This window comes from Sapajus apella, unplaced genomic scaffold (assembly GCF_009761245.1).
Source record: "Sapajus apella isolate SASKATOON/1434 unplaced genomic scaffold, GSC_monkey_1.0 scaffold54, whole genome shotgun sequence".
NCBI classification, from domain to species: Eukaryota; Metazoa; Chordata; class Mammalia; order Primates; family Cebidae; genus Sapajus; species Sapajus apella.
Window position 1 is genome coordinate 6,758,016 of NW_022436994.1, and position 16,028 is coordinate 6,774,043.

Sequence of the window (16,028 nt, forward strand, 5' to 3'; positions counted from 1 at the left end):
TTATTAGGACCACATTATATTTGGAAAACCCAAGAGAGAGATAATATATATTGTAAAAACCTCTCTAAGTGGAGGAGTTGCATTCAAACACTAGCAGTCTGAAGCCAGAATAAACACTGAAATCCACTGGGTCCCTGTGACATGCATCATATGCCCGCTGAGTGTGTCACTCCTCACATGGACTTGGGGTTTCCCAAGAACAAGCCCTTTGTCTTATTAGGTCTGTTTTCCCAGAACCAGACATGGAGGCTGAAGATAATTGGCACTCATAGCATTTTAATCAGTGAATATAATATCCACGAAGGTCAATGCAAGTAAAAGTCCTTGGCTTATTTTGCATAGAATAACACATTCCTAGGACTCCAAGCCACTGATACATTGGCAGGGCCAGTACAACAATGTCTGAACACCCATCATTGCAGCAGGGAGAGAACCCCATTGCAAAACCCAGCCATTTCCACTCTGCTGGCTTCTGGGCATCGTTCAGATGCTTAGAGCACACTTAAAAATTAAAGAAGACAGCAATTTGTAAACACTGTCAGAAGTTTTTAACCTGTTGAATTTTTTTTAATTTGAAAGTTATTCAGAGGCTAGTGTTTTTCTAGTTATTGATCTTATACATACCAAAAAGTAGCGAATAATTTTGCAAAGTTACATTTCCAAATTCCTTCTCAAAAGGACAGGATAATCCTCTAATTGAGAACATTGCTAGGCAGCAGGGAAAGGAGGAAAAGATATTTTCTCCTATTAAGTCCCAATTAGGCACCAGAGAACGTGTTTGAGATGCTGCTCTTTAATCATCCATTCATTTATTCAAGGAATGCTTACTGAACCCCTACAATGCCTGGTACCTGCCATCTGCTAGGTATAAAGAAATAAATCGAATCTTATTCTTGATTCAAGAAACTCAAGGTCTAGTGGAAAAGACAGGCAAGAAATTATAATAAAAATATAAGTAGGGTGATGATAAAGTCCCAGATGCTATGGGGATTCCCTCTGACTCCAGAGAAACTGGCAAATGAAATCAGTCAGATGGGTAGTGAGAGCAAGTGAAGTGGGGATGCTTGAACAGTATATTCTGGAAAAAAAGAAAAGCATTTGCCGGGACCTGGGGGGAGAAAGAACAGCATATGCAAAAAACAAAGAGATTCTGTCCTTGAAGTACAGGGAAAACCATACAATAACCTCAGACAAGACAGGAGAGAGAGGCTAGAGCCAGAACACATACCCATTGTAAATCCTGTTCTATAGCTGCTGGTTCTTTCCTTCACTGAGTCTCCATGAGGGGCAGGTGACTCTTTTTGTCTCACTGTGGTCTTCCCCACCTCTGTTAAAGCCCCTAGCCTTGCATGTCAGGTCATCTGAGCATATCATCCACTGTTGGGTAGTGGTGTCACTGTTGTCATCTACCAATCCCTGAGTCTGCTCTTGTGCACTCTTTCTTCAGCCCTACCCTTGTCATTGTTCTTAGAGTTGATTTGTATTTGATGTAGCATATCCTTCCTTTACTCCACCAATCCCATTTACTGACAGCCGTAATACATCCTGGATCTTGTAATTTCTTACAACCACAGCTCCTCCAGGCTCTCAATTCCAGGCATCCTCTTTTGACTAGTTAACTTTATAGACACTTCTGTGCATTCACTCTTTATTTTGAAAAACAGTGAAGCTGAATGGAAACACTCACCAACTCAGCCTGTGCCTTTTCTATTGTAAGGGAGCCTGCTGTGCTCTCAGGAGAGACAACCCCTTATCTCTTGTCTAGATTCCTTTCCCTGTCCCATACAGAACAGTGTTCCAGCAAGTCACCTTCTCTGTAACTCAACTCAATTTTCCATTCTCTACTGGGGCACTCTCATCCGTGTATAGATATGCTGCTGTTATTCCTGTCTTTGAATTCTTTGAATGGAAGAAGAGCATTTTTCCTCTTGACCTCACTTTTCCTTCTTGATATCATCATATTTCTTTGCTCTTTTTTGCAGAAAATCGCCTGAGAAGATATGCTGCTGCCAACTTCCCTTCTTCCATTCTCTCTTTAACTGAATCCAATAAGGCCTTCATTCTCTTCACACTTCTAAAATTGCTCTTCGGGAGGTCACTAGAGCCCTCTACACACTAAATCCAAAGGCCATTTTTTAAGTCTTCATTTTACTTGACGCTCAACAGCATTTAAGGCACTGATCACTCCCTCACCGTTAGTGAACTTGATTTACTTCTTTGTCTTCCACCTTTGCTACTGGTTTCTCTTTCTTGTCTGCTTGACTGGTTTCAACCCATCTCTCCACACACTGCATGCTGGGGTGTTCAGGGATCAATGCTTTGTCCCCTCTTCTACTCTTCCTGCACTTATGCCCTCAATGATCTCATTACTATCAAACAAATGTGCCTCCAACCTGAGTTGCATGGTGAACTCCAGAATTCTAAGTGATAACATTAACTACATAACAACATCACACTGACTTAAAGGTCTGACAAAGTTCCTCTCTTGACTACACTAATCTTCTCTAGGCCAAATTAAGGGCAAAACAGTAATGATCCGAATCTTGACACAAGTTTACTCTAAAGATTCTAGCAGGGATGTCACCTACCTTGAACTCACATTTTAATGAAACTGCACATTAAGGAACCCAAGCAGTGATACAGGAGACCAACAGGGAGCATGGTGGATCTAAATCAGATGTTTGCAGTTTTCCCTTTCTCTAATTGAAGACTACTGTCCTAAAACATGATCTTATTCTGATTGCTTTTGTGTAAATTGGCTTTGTAGCTAGGTAACACGCTGTGTGCTAATAATGTTAAGGTTGCCTGGCACCCAAAAAAGATGAAGCAAATGTAGCATGGTTAGGTGTTTGATTTAAGCTCCCAATCTTAATCACAATAAAGTTGACTGTGGTCAAGGGTAAGGACATTTTTAAAAATTACAGTAGGTGACCTATGACTTGTTTTAAGAAATTAGGTTGAACCTAGCCAATTTGCTATCTAGTAATATGTAGTCCATATACCTAGCCATTTCTCATTAAGTACCCACTCAAATTTAAGACAGGTTTTAAAGAATAAGAATAGTACAAACTAAATATTTTACCTGTGCACCCATTGCTCACTGTCATTAACACTATTAGTATTTCCAGCCATTCTCTGAAGACAGCATGAGACATGAACCAGCCACCTTCCAGTAGAGAATGCCCTATAGTAGAGATTATGCCAATTATGTGAATGTTGAGGGGGATGAAAGAAAAAGGATGATTTAAATAAAATGTATGGTATCATCCATCACTTTAACAATGGACTTCTGTCCCTCAAGGACTTTTTCCATCAGTCCAAGCTTAATTTGCACATGGCCCTCACGGTGTCAGCATCTATCCAGAAGGAGACTTGGCTTGATCTACAGATGCACTTATGTAGTATAGCTGGTCTCTAAACACAGCCACGAATTTTAACTTGAGATCATCTAAACAAATACTGATTCTATCTAAGTATGGGAAAAATAAAACTGTGCAATGCTGTGTGCAGTGGTTCATTTCTAGAGAACCAGTTTTTCATTTTCCAATGCTGCTCTCCACTAAAATATTTTCAGGGGTAAAGTGGGCATAGTTTTCCCCAATGCCCTGCTTTCTGACTCTGGCCCCTGAGTAATATGCGCCTCTACCATATTCCGGGTCTATGGTCTTGTTTTGTTGTGTTTTGTATCTCCAAGAGAATGTCCGTAATACTGCCTCACTTCGGCCCTCTAGGATCTCCTGTGTGCAATCTGCCCTTACTCAGGTGAGACTCCTTCAAAAGAAATGTTCCAGAGGCAGGTTCCACAATGCACCAGGGATGCTTTATCCATACATTCCTCACTGTGGGGTGCTAGTGACCCACCTACCCTGCCTTCCAGGTTCTGAGAGTACATTTTAAGGCTACTGCATTCTCTAGCCCCAGGGAGAGCAACTGTTAACAAATCACCTTCACTTCTCAGACTCCTGGAATCCCCCATGGGTGTCCATACTCCCATTAGGGCATCAACAGTAGAAATGTGCTAGAGAATCCACCCTCTCTCCCCCCGCCAGTCTTGTTTTCCCAGAGGCCATGCCCACATGCTACAGCACAGTGGCCAGCTTGAAGGAAAGGCAGCAGAAGGCACTTTGTATCTGAGAGTCCTGAGTCAGAGCCTGGCTTCCCTCTATGAACGGCATGGCACCATCTCTCAGAGCCTCTGCCCTTCCTGTATCCCAGGGAAAAGACACTTGAATGAGACCATACATGTAAGTTCCTGCCACATATCCACAGTAGTGGCTGGCACAAAAAAGGTGTTAAACAAATGAAAGTCTTAATTTATACAACATAGGTAGCCCTTGCAGAGGTGAGGCTAAAAACAGAAGGCCCCTTTGGCCATCTGAGAGAGCTCACAGGGTGCTTCTTTCCTGCCCTGGCCCACATGGCCTGCACAACATCCCAAGGCCATGGTGGGAAGGGATCTGGTCCTTGAAGGATATCAGGATTTGGGCACACCAAGGAAACTGAGGTAACAGTAGAGGAGAGGACAATGGATAAGAAAAGCCAGCATAGGCAGGAGCACAGGCTGCAGTGCCCTGGCGGGAGTCTAGTACCACAGCTGGTCTCAGCATCAGATACCTCCAGGCTCCTTAAACTCACATCTCTAAGACAAACTCATCATTTCCTTCTCCCCACTTCTCAAATAGGCTCTCTCTATACACACAGCTGACCCTTGAACAATGCAGGGACTCGGAGGACCACACTGTACACAGTCAAAAATCTGTGTATGCCTTTCAACTCCCCAAAATTTACCTACTAATATTCTACTGTTGTCTGGAAGCCTTACCAATAAAGTAAAAAGTCAGTGGACACCTCTTTGGTGGTTACATGCGTTACATACTGCATGCTTCCAATGAGGCAAACTAGAGAAAAAGTTATTTTAAAAAGCAGAAAGAAAAAAAACTATATTTACTATTTTCTAACTGGAAGTAGATCATCATAAAGGTTTTTATCCTTGTCATCTTCACATTGAGTAGGCTGAGGAGGAGGAGGAAGGGGAGAGCTGGTCTTGCTATTTCAAAGGTGATTGAGGCAGGACAGGCGGAGGAGATAGAAGGGGAGCAGAAGAGGTAGGTGCACTGGGTGTTACTTGTATTGGAAACATTTGAATATAAGTAAGACTTTCAGGGTTCAAACCGGTGTTGTTCAAGAATCAACTGTATGTTGAAAAACCTGTGCTTGCCTGAGCCAGACACCTAGGGATTGCCATGGACGCCCTCTCCTCTCTTATTCCCCATTGGGTCTGCATCTCTCCTTTCTTCTCACCCTCCTGGACATCTCCTGGCCTAATCTGTTCTTAATACAGGAGCCCCCAGCTCTCCTCACGACTTGGGCTCACCCCAGCCCACCCAATCCTCCACCTGCCACTGTAGAGAGCATGTGACCCACCACTGGGCTGCCATTGTACCAAGTGCTCTGCACTCTCCAGAGGCCTCAGGCCCATGGACAGCCTACAGCACAAAACCTAAAATCTTGCAAGGCTTAGGAAGCTTCTGTAATGTGCTCCAGCTTCTCCAGCCTGCCCTGTGCCTGCAAGAGGGAGGCCGGTGGTCCCTCTAAGCTGCACATGCTGTAACATATTGCAGCCCACCCACTGCAGTCACCCTCAGGTCATCTTTATTCATCCTGCAGCCTGCTGCTCAATCACTACCTCTGCTATGACCCCTCACCATAATATCAGGGGCAGCTGACCCCTGCACCCACTTCACACACCCCCCAGTAGAGTTCATTCAGCTTCACTGTTTGCACTGAGATTTCTCTCTGAACTCAAGAGCAGGGACTGCTGCATCTTTGTTTCCTAGAACCCAACCACATATTGTGATGGGATAAATTGTGTCTCACCAAAATTCCTATGTTGAAGTCCCAACCCCTAGTACCCTATAATGAGATTGGAGATAGGGTCTTTCCAAAGAAAATTATGTCAAATTAGACAGTTAGGGTGGGGCCTCATCTAGTATGACTGATGTCCTTATAAGAAGGGATTGGGAAACAGACACCACAGAGGGAAAAGGCCACGTGCAGGCACAGGGAGAAGACAACTGTCTACATGTCAAGGAGAGAGGCCTCAGGGGAAACCCACCCTGATGATGTTTTCATCTTTGTCTTCTATCCTTCAGGACCATGAGAAAATAAATTTCTGTTCTTCAAGTCACCTATTCTGTGCATTTTGTTTTGGCAGCTCTAGCAAACTCAGACATTGCTGAACATTGGTTGAATAAATAAAATGTGTGGAATGAATCAGGAGCGCTAGGATGAAAGGCTAGAAAATTAGGATGAAGAAAGATGGGGAGTTCCTTATATACCCAAGCTAAAGGAATCTTATCTCAGAGGATAAGATGGCATGGAGGGATTTTAGTAGGAAAATAGCATTATTCATTCATTAATCCAGTTATTCAACTACTCAGCCATAAAAAGGAATGACTTAACAGCATTTGCTCATCCAGTGACCTGGATGAGACTGGAGACTATTATTCTAAGTGAAGTAACTCAGGAATGGAAAACCAAACATCGTACGTTCTCACTGATATGCGGGAGCTAAGCTATAAGGACACAAAGGTATAAGAGTGATACAGTGGACTCTGGAGACTTGGGGGAAGAGTGAGGAGGGTTGAGGGATAAAAGACTACAAATATGCTGCAGTGTATACTGCTTGGGTGATGAATGCACCAAAATCTCATAAATCACCGCTAAGGAACTACTCATATAACCAAATACTACCTGTACCACAATAACTTATGAAAAATAAAATAAGAAAATAAAAATTGACAAAAGAAAAACAGTTATACTACAGTGAACCAAGCAGACTACGTTCCTGTAGTCAAGGGGTTTGCTATCTGGTGGAAAGCAACAGAAGATGAATACACAGAGCATGTCATGTAGTGATAAATACTGTAAATAAAAGCCAGAGAAACAGAGGGGGCTCAGGAGGGTGAGTGGAAGGGTATTTTGGACAGAACGCTCAGGAAGTCTGCTCTGGTAAGATGGTGTCTGGGAAGAGCCAGGACGGCAGTGAGGCAGGCTGTGCAAGTGAGCACGAATGCAGCAAAGGGCCTGTTGAGTGTGCTCAGGGAGCCGCCATGAGACCAGTGCGGCTGGCACCACACAATGAAGGCTGAGGTGAAGCAAGAGAGGCTGGTAGGTCCTTATAAATGTATAATCCAAAAGGGGAGGGTTTTGAGTTGGAAGGGGGCACTCAATAAATCTGGGACAACAGGCACAAGAATATAAATTACACAATTGTAGGCCCCCAGAGCCTTTAGATCGTACCTCGGGTGATGTGGTGAGTCCTTGAAGGGTCGTGGGCAGGGAAGGGCCAGGACCCAGGTACATTCTAAGGCACACTCCATGTGGAGGGCTGAAAGCAGGGGACATCCGGAAGCTAGACAATGATCTGCAAAGAGCATCTGGGGGTTGGGTTTGGGGGCAAGATAAGCTTTGCAGAAGTGACCCAAAGGGGCTGGAGGAAAAGGGAGAAGTTGTCAGCAAGCAGGAAGGCCAGCTGCAGCCCGGGCATCTCCGCAGAGGCATGACGCAGGGGTGACCTGCAACTGCAGGGATGGAGAAGCAAATGGCAGGTGGCGAGGCCAAGCAAAAGGAAGGGTGGAGTGGAGCTCTCATTGCAAATGTTTTGCTTGGTCTCTGGACATACAGCCAAAGGCACATGGAATGTGTGACAACTTTAAAACTCCTTCCTCTTTGTCTCAGTGTTCTGGGGCTAGAAACACCACCATCCTGAAGCATATAATGGAAAACGTGATGAAGAAATAAGGTTACACCATACAAAAGAACAACCAAAACCCTGTGCTCTTTCGCCTTAATTAAATGCAGATTGTAAATACTTATTTATAAATGTAAAGTTTGCAAAAATATTATAAAATAACAATAATGTGTAAGAACTCATTACATTCACATTTTCTTCTTAGGGATGTGCAATCCATTTCCAGTTACACTTACACACTTGCCTCCAAGGGCCTCTTCCCCACACACATGCCCTGGTTGATGTTCTCTTTTGCAAAGTCCATCCATTGAAATAGCCAAGGATGAAGCACTAGCCCCAGGAGGCCAGAGCCATGCATCTTCCTGAGGGGACAGAGCCCAGCACAGGACAGATGGCCTGCACACTTAACTATCACTGTTTGCTGAATCAACGATCCCACCACTGGATTAATGTTTCCATCCCCAGCTACTCTCCTTGACTTTCATTCCTCCACTTACCCCTCCAATCCATGCTTCCATGGTCATCACCCTCAAACACCACTTTGTTCTCTAATCAGGAACCTGCTGTCTCTCCCCTTTCCCTCTGGTCTAAACTTCTATCAGTGTCCAATGAGACAAGGGACATTGCCTTGCTTTTGCCTTGCTTCCCATCCTGGATACCCTACCTCTGTTTCACCTCTCCCCAGGTGTTCTCAACTCTAGATCTTCCTCCTGCTATTCCATTTTGATATAGGCTTCAGCCCTCCATACGGACCAACCAATATCCTCCCCATTCTTCATGGCCCTACCTGGACTTCACTGCTCCCTTGTACAACCAGTTAGTCAGCACGACCTGATTCTTCTAAATTTGAATCATCTTCCAGTACAGGCCTTCCTCGACCATGCACCCCTGTGGCATGGCCATAAATCAGGCTGTCCCCACCTCTTGCCTACAGTGGCCGCTCGGTATCTAATCTCTCCCCTGGCACCTGCTATGGTCTGGCAGGAGAGATCTTCCAGATATCAAGCTAATCAAAATCCCCCACTCATGAACACCTACTTGCTCAGTGAAGTTCAAACTCCTCAGCATGACTAATAAGGCTCTTTTTTCTTAATCTTTTTCTGTGTGTGTGACAGGAAGGAAGGAAGGAGTTGAGGAAAAGCCAGGGATCAAGAAGAGAGAAGGCAGGCTAATCTGCTTCTTGATAAACAGTTTTCCTGCTGCCTTTGAATTTTTTTCATTTCAGGACACCCATAGGGACCTTCTGCCCCAGACACAGGAAGTTTCCACCAACAGCCTCTGTGTTTACATGTGCTCATCTCTTCCCCACTTCAAAGACAAATCAAATCAAATTCAATATCTTTCCACAGAAGTCTTTTCTGCCATTCCCACTGTTGGTGGCTGTGTCATAATTCCATAGTTAACAATGATTTGCTAATTATTTCCTCTTATAAATGTGAACACCGGTGATTAAATTTTTTTAAAGTGTCTCTTTCTAGTTCCTTCACTTCCTTACACAATGGGCAGAGGCAGGAGAAGCAGAAAGACAACTGTTTACTAACCGATTGATTTGCTGATGCAGCTCCTTCTTGGTCCACTGCGGGGCCTTTATGGAAGCAAAGAGCAGCAGATGTTCCCGGACGGTGAGGTTGTCCAACAGGATGTCCTGCTGCGGACACACACCCAGCTCCATTCTGATCTTCGACAGGTCTGTCTGCAGGTTTTTGCCATTGATGATGATGGTCCCAGAAGTGGGAGGGTAGAGCCCCATCAACATGGATCTGCCAGAGAAAATAAGTCAGCCTAGGGAACACGTGCTGCTGATACTCTGAACGTCAGCAATCCAGTCAGCTCCAGGATGACACATGCCTCCTTCCAAGAGCACTCACCCTCTGCTGATCTGGTTTTTACACAATCAGTTAAAAGGTGTGAGGAGCTTGAGGGCATGTTGGCTGGTTGATCTTGAAAATGTGAGAGCTTAACATAATGTTTATGTTTCCACATTAAATACAAATGCTCCTTGACTTTTGATCAGGTTATATACCAGTAAACCCATCAAAAGTTGAAAATATTGTAAGTCAAAAATGCATTTAATACATCTAATCTACCTAACATCACATCTTAGTCTAGCCTACCTTAAATGTCTCCAAAACATTTACATTAGCCTACATCTGGGCAAAATCATCTAACACAAAGCATATTTTATAATAAGGTGTTCAATATCTCTTATAATTTATTGAATATTATACTGAAAGTAAAAAGGAGAATCGCTGTATGAGTCCTCAAACTATAGATTCTACCTAATGTATCACTTTCACACCATCATAAAGTCAAAATATCATTAAATTGAACCATTGTAAGTCTGAACGGTGATCATAGAGCATTGTTGTTATATGAGACTTTAAGATGATAACATTCAACTTTTTACAGATGAGAAAACCTGCTAAAGAATTGACACATTTACCTAAATCCTCATCATTAAATATAAGCAAAACAGACATGTGAAACTAGCCCCCAACCCTGGAGCCAGTCTTCCTTCTACTCCTACCATGATAGTCTGTGTGTGCTATAACAAGAATTCAGTTGGTCGCAGTGGCGCATGCCTGTAATCCCAGCACTTTGGGTGGCTGAGGCGGGTGGATCACAAGGTCAAGATATGGAGACCATTCTGGTCAACATGGTGAAACCCCGTCTCTACTAGAAATACAAAAATTAGCCGGGCATGGTGGCACACGCCTGTAGTCCCAGCTACTTGGGAGGCTGAGGCAGGAGAATTGCTTGAACCCAGGAGGCGGAGGTTGCAGTGAGCCAAGATCGGGCCATTGCACTCCAGCCTGGGTAACAAGAGCGAAACTCCATCTCAAAAAACAACAACAACAACAAGAACTCAAGTAAGCCTGCCACCACAAGCTCACACGTCTGACTTTACCAGCAGAAGCCTGAGAATTGCCTGGTTCTGCTTCCTTGTTTCAGGAAGTTTATTATTTAAGTTTTAAATTGGTTTCTTATTTCTGAAAAGTTGAACATGCCCCTACCAGAAGACCTAGCAAATCGACTCCTTAGTATTTACATATGAGAGATGAAATGTGTGCCTACACAAAGCTGTATGCACAAATGTTCACGGCAGCTGCCTTCATAATCACTGACAAAGAGAAACAACCTCAACGGCAACCCACATATGAAAACATAAAGAAAATGGGGTGCCTCCATCTAGCAGATACCACTCAGCTGTCCCAAGGAGCAGGCTACTGGCCCACCACCACCATTCCTGGTTCTGCAAACAGTCTGCTGAGTACAAGAAGCCAGACATGATCCCATTTACATGAAATTCTAGAATAAGTAAATTAGTTTATAGTGACAAAGAGCAGGTCAGTGGTCAAGTGAAGGCCAGGGTCAAAGGAGAGCACAGGAAGCCTTGGAGCGGTTCTGTATTTGTGGTGCTTGTTCCAGTGCTAACCAAGTGTGTCAAAACTCATCAAACTGTACACATCAAAAGATACTGTTTACTGCACAAAAATTAGACCTCAATGAACTTATCAACTCTTTGCTATATTATTTTCAAACCTCTCTGGGGGATGCTGTAGAATAGTTTACACACATTCCCTGGAAATCTCAAAGATTATTATTTTAAATAGTGAAGACCCTGTCTTTGACCTCTCAGCCTTTCATCTAAGAATTGCCAGGTGGAGGCAGCTGCTTAGGATGACTCAAAATGTACTACAAATGTACACTAAAAGCAATGCAGACATTGAACCTTAAATCATCGAGAAACTCCAGATGTAATTCTCATCATTCCGCTTAACAAGCAGCTCAGGTTTTCCTTGCAAGAAATGTGTCTTAGTGAAAGCAAAGTTAGAGGAGCTGACTGGATGAGTCATATCTGTGTAACTTGTGGTTTCCCAATTTTCAAACACACAAGAAAATACTCAGACTCATTTCCAGGTCCATTTCTGTATCCAAGGAACAAATAAAAACAGTCCATATTCTTTCTATTTTTTCAATATGAGATTTCTGAAGTTTCATGTGTTATTGTTCTACCTTTGTTATTAAGTTTGAGGCAAAACCCTTTTCACCGTTTTAACAATTCACACTTTAATGCTACATATTTCGTGAGAAAAGAACAAAAGAGTAAGTAATTAGTTCAAAAGAGATATTTCATAATTTCAGTAGTTTAACCTTAAACCTCCACTTCCACAGCCAGCCCAAGGCTGTGAATGTTTGAATTCCTTATTTCTCTGGGAGCACATGATTTGATTCTTTAATCAAATCTAGAGCCATTGGATCCTAAACCAAACATTCACCCTTAACAAGAAAAGAAACACACAAAAATGAGAACATGGAAAAGAAGAATAGTCAGGGGTTTAAAAAGTTTGCAAATACCACTGTGATATTCCTCTTCCTATAGATGTGCAAGCAAGATTATACTTAGTAAGACAAACACCAAAAGTGTCAAAGGACTTACAGAGACTAAAGTACAACATGGTAAATTATTTGTAGAAAATAGAAGAAAGACTTTTAAAAACCCGTTCACCCCTAACTCTTTGACTGGAGCCCAGACCTAAAGTGCACCTGTGCGACTGAGGACACAGGGCTTCCCTCACGTGGGCACTCATGAGGGGCTCTGCCTTTCTCCTGTGTCTCTAAACTCTGCACTGAGACTCAACATTTTTAAAAAAGGAAAAGAAATCAAACCTTCTGTCTCACAGGTAAACTGAAATTTTAAGAATCCAATGCCTAGTGTTTGATAAAGGTAAAATGGGACCCACACAATGGTGGTTTTCCCGGCACCATTTGTCCCCAGCAGGGCGGTGATTTGGTCTGTGTAGAAGGTGAGGCTGAGGTCTTGGACTGCAACCTTGTGGCTGTCATATTCCTTGGTCACAGACACCAGGGTGACTCCCGGGGGACTTCCTTCAAGCTCTCCTTTTCTGTTTTGCAGTGATGACCCTGTGAGAGAGATGCAAATTCATTGTGAAAAGACTTCAAAAGCCCTGAAAACAATAGCCATATTTATTAATTCAATGTTCTGCTTTGAAATTAAATTCCAGCCCTGTGAAGCATACAAACCAACTCAAAAGTCTTTCTTTAGCAAGAACAAGAAGCAGACTATATAATGACAAACATTAAGTGATATCACTGATTACAAAGTTTTGAACACTTATGATAACCATTTTGTAAAAAGCTAAAAATAAAAACACACACATGTATTTTTGTTTGCTGAGAGAAAAAACAGCAGGCAGAATAGTTACACATAAAATGTTCATGAGAAATAGTCTCCTGAGAGGGTGACAGTGCATAGGTGCTTGTCGCTGTGTTCCACATTTTCTAAAAGATTCATAATTCAGCAAAATAAATTAGATTGTTTAGATTACAGTGCCGACTTGTAATCTAAACCCATCATGGTGGGAGCTCGTTTATCTCTGGGTGATGCATCTCTATTTCCATGGAGATCCCCTCTGAAGCCATCTTTTGGCACCTGCAGGAATAGGCCATGACTCGAGTGCAGAGGCCCAGGGACAGTCCTGCCCCTATCTCCTGAGAACCATAATCCCTATTTGTAAGGGGCAGTGATGTTGTCCCTCACACAGGAACATTGAATAAAGTGGCATGGGTGAGAACACTTAAAAATTTAAAGTGCATGACAGGGTAGCTGCCTATCTTTGCTTTTATTTCTTACACATATTCATTTTTGGAATAAGGCTTCAATTTTACTAAATTGTAATATACACACAAACGCACTTAATGCATAGAGGGGAGGATGCTAAATAATAAATAATGGGAACTCCCTGGGGTTCCTGGGTTTCACAGAACAAACACTGTCAGGGCATACTGCCTCACATCTTGGCCTTATAACTGTTTCCCAGCTCAAGACAGCCTAAATGTAAGTCTCTCTAGGAATCAGTATACACTTGCAAAAGCTAGACCAGAAAAAAAAAAAATCAAAATAGATCAGAGGAAAAAAACATGCATGTAACAATTCTACTCCTTACAAACCTTTACTGTCAAAGTTCTCATTGAAGAAGAACAGACTAGAACTTAGAGAGCGTTGCCTTTTCTCCACCAAGACACCCACACTCTTCCAATATGAGGCAGTAAAGGGGAAATACCATGGTTTCCGTAGACCAAATGTTCCTAAAAAATGAGACAATTAAAATTAGTTTTAATTTTTCTATTTAGATGAAGGTTCTGTTTTAGAATATCTTAAGTAATTAATATAAAGTATCATTCCATGTTAATATTTTTAATATATGTCCCATATACAAAAAAGTGATATCCCAGGGCATAGCTATTAGCTTTGCAGTGAAGCCGTAACTCTCCCTTCTCGGCCTGATCCAAGGCCACGTACTAAAATCACCTCTCATCCACTTGCCCCAAGAGGCCTTTACAGTAGGGGTTAAATAAACACTTTTTGGACAATTGCTGAATATTCCCCAGAGTAAAGTCCCACCCTACCCCACACTGCTCCTCTATTTTGTGATTGTTCTTTTATCTATTTCTGATGTGAATTCCTAGACAAGAGGAAGAACATGGGGTAAGTGCATGAGGGGATTAATCAATTGAAACTTCCACAAAGAAGAATAATTTATAATGCTAACATTTCCATATGAAACATATTACCATTCTTCAAAAGTATTCTCCAAATTCATTTCAGCCCATTTAACAGTCACTTTGCCCTCATTGCATGTTGAAATGAAAGGGGATTTAATTATTAACACTTCCCAATTTTCTTTGAACACATCCATTCTAGCTTAAGTTTGATGAATGCAACTTACCTAAAGGCCTAAATTCTATAACTGATTAGAATTTTAAAGGCCTATATAAAGACTATTATAGTACTTTGATCATCAAGCAGAAGAGAGATACGCAAGCCCTCACACTGCCTAATCTGAAAATTAGAAAGAGATGTTCATGTACTCAAAGGAGAGCAGATGTATCCATTACCTTTTGAAAGTAAATGGAAGGTTTGCAAAATTTTTCTCCCATTCTGTACATTGCCTGTTTATTCTGTCGACAGTTTCCTTTGATGTGCAGAAGCTCTTCAGTTTAGTTAGATCCCATGTGTCAATTTTTGCTTTTGTTGCAATTGCTTTTGGCATCTTTCTCATGAAATCTTTGTCCGTGACTATGTCCTGAATGGCATTGACTAGGTTGTCTTCCAGGGTTTTTATAGTTTTGAATTTTACATTTAAGTCTTTAATACCTCTTGAGTTAATTTTTGTATAAGGTAATATGGAAGGGGTTCAGTTTCAATTTTCTGCATATGGCTAGCCAGTTAGCCCCACACCATTTGCTAAATAGAAAATCCTTTCCCCATTGCTTGTTTTCTCAGGTGTGTTTAAGATTAGAGAGTTGTAGGTGTTCTCATTTCTGGGTTCTCTATTCTGTTCTGTTGGTCTAGGTGTCTGTTCTAGTACTAGAACCATGCTGTTATGGTTACTGTAGTTCTGTAGTATTGTTTGAAGTCAGGTAGTGTGATGCCTTCAGCTTTGTTCTTTTGCTCAGGAGGGCTCTTTTTTGATGCCATAGGAATTTTAAAACATTTTTTACTAGTTCTGTGAAGAATATTAATGGTATTTTCATGAGAATAGTATTAAATCTACAAATTGCTTTGGGCAGTATGGCCATTTTAATGATATTGATTCTTCCTATCCATGAGCATGGAATGCTTTTCCATTTGTTCTTGTCATCTCTGATTTCTTTGAGCAGTGGTTTGTAGTTCTCCTTGTAGAGATCTTTCACCTCTTGTGTTAGCTGTATTCCTAGGTATTTTGTGTGTGTGTGTGTGTGTGTGGGTGTGTGTGAATTACGAATTGGAGTTTGTTACTGAATTCACTCTGGGCTTGACTGTTGTTGCTGTATAGGAATGCTTAACTATGAATCTGACAAAACTCTAATTATCTAGCATCTGTAAGAAACTTAAATTAAGTAAAATACAAACATTCCATTAGAAAGTGGGCAAAGGACATGAACAGACACTTCTCAAAAGAAAATATACGTGGGGCCAACAATCATACAAAAAAAGCCTCACTATCATTGATCACTAGAGAAATGTAAATCAAAACCACAATAAGCTATTATCTCACACCAGTCAGAATGGCTATTATTAAAAGGTCAAAAAAAACAGCAGATACTGGTGAGGTTGTGGATAAAAAGGAATGCTTATACACTGTTAGTAGGAGTGTAAATTAATTCAACCATTGAACCTGGAAGAAGACAGGTGGTGGTTCCTCAAAGACCTAAAGACAGACAAACCATTTGACCTAGCAATTCCACTACTGAGTATATACCCAAAGGA

At 41.9% G+C, this 16,028-nt stretch overlaps 1 protein-coding gene across 1 annotated transcript in view; it reads right to left on the minus strand.

Moving 5' to 3' along the window:
• The window catches only part of ABCA13 (ATP binding cassette subfamily A member 13), a 424,450-nt gene that overhangs the window by 201,771 nt on the left and 206,651 nt on the right, over positions 1–16,028 (minus strand). The window contains 3 exon segments of the mRNA XM_032244250.1: positions 9,295–9,513; positions 12,499–12,679; positions 13,727–13,864. Of these exon segments, the coding sequence (XP_032100141.1) occupies positions 9,295–9,513; positions 12,499–12,679; positions 13,727–13,864 (538 nt within the window).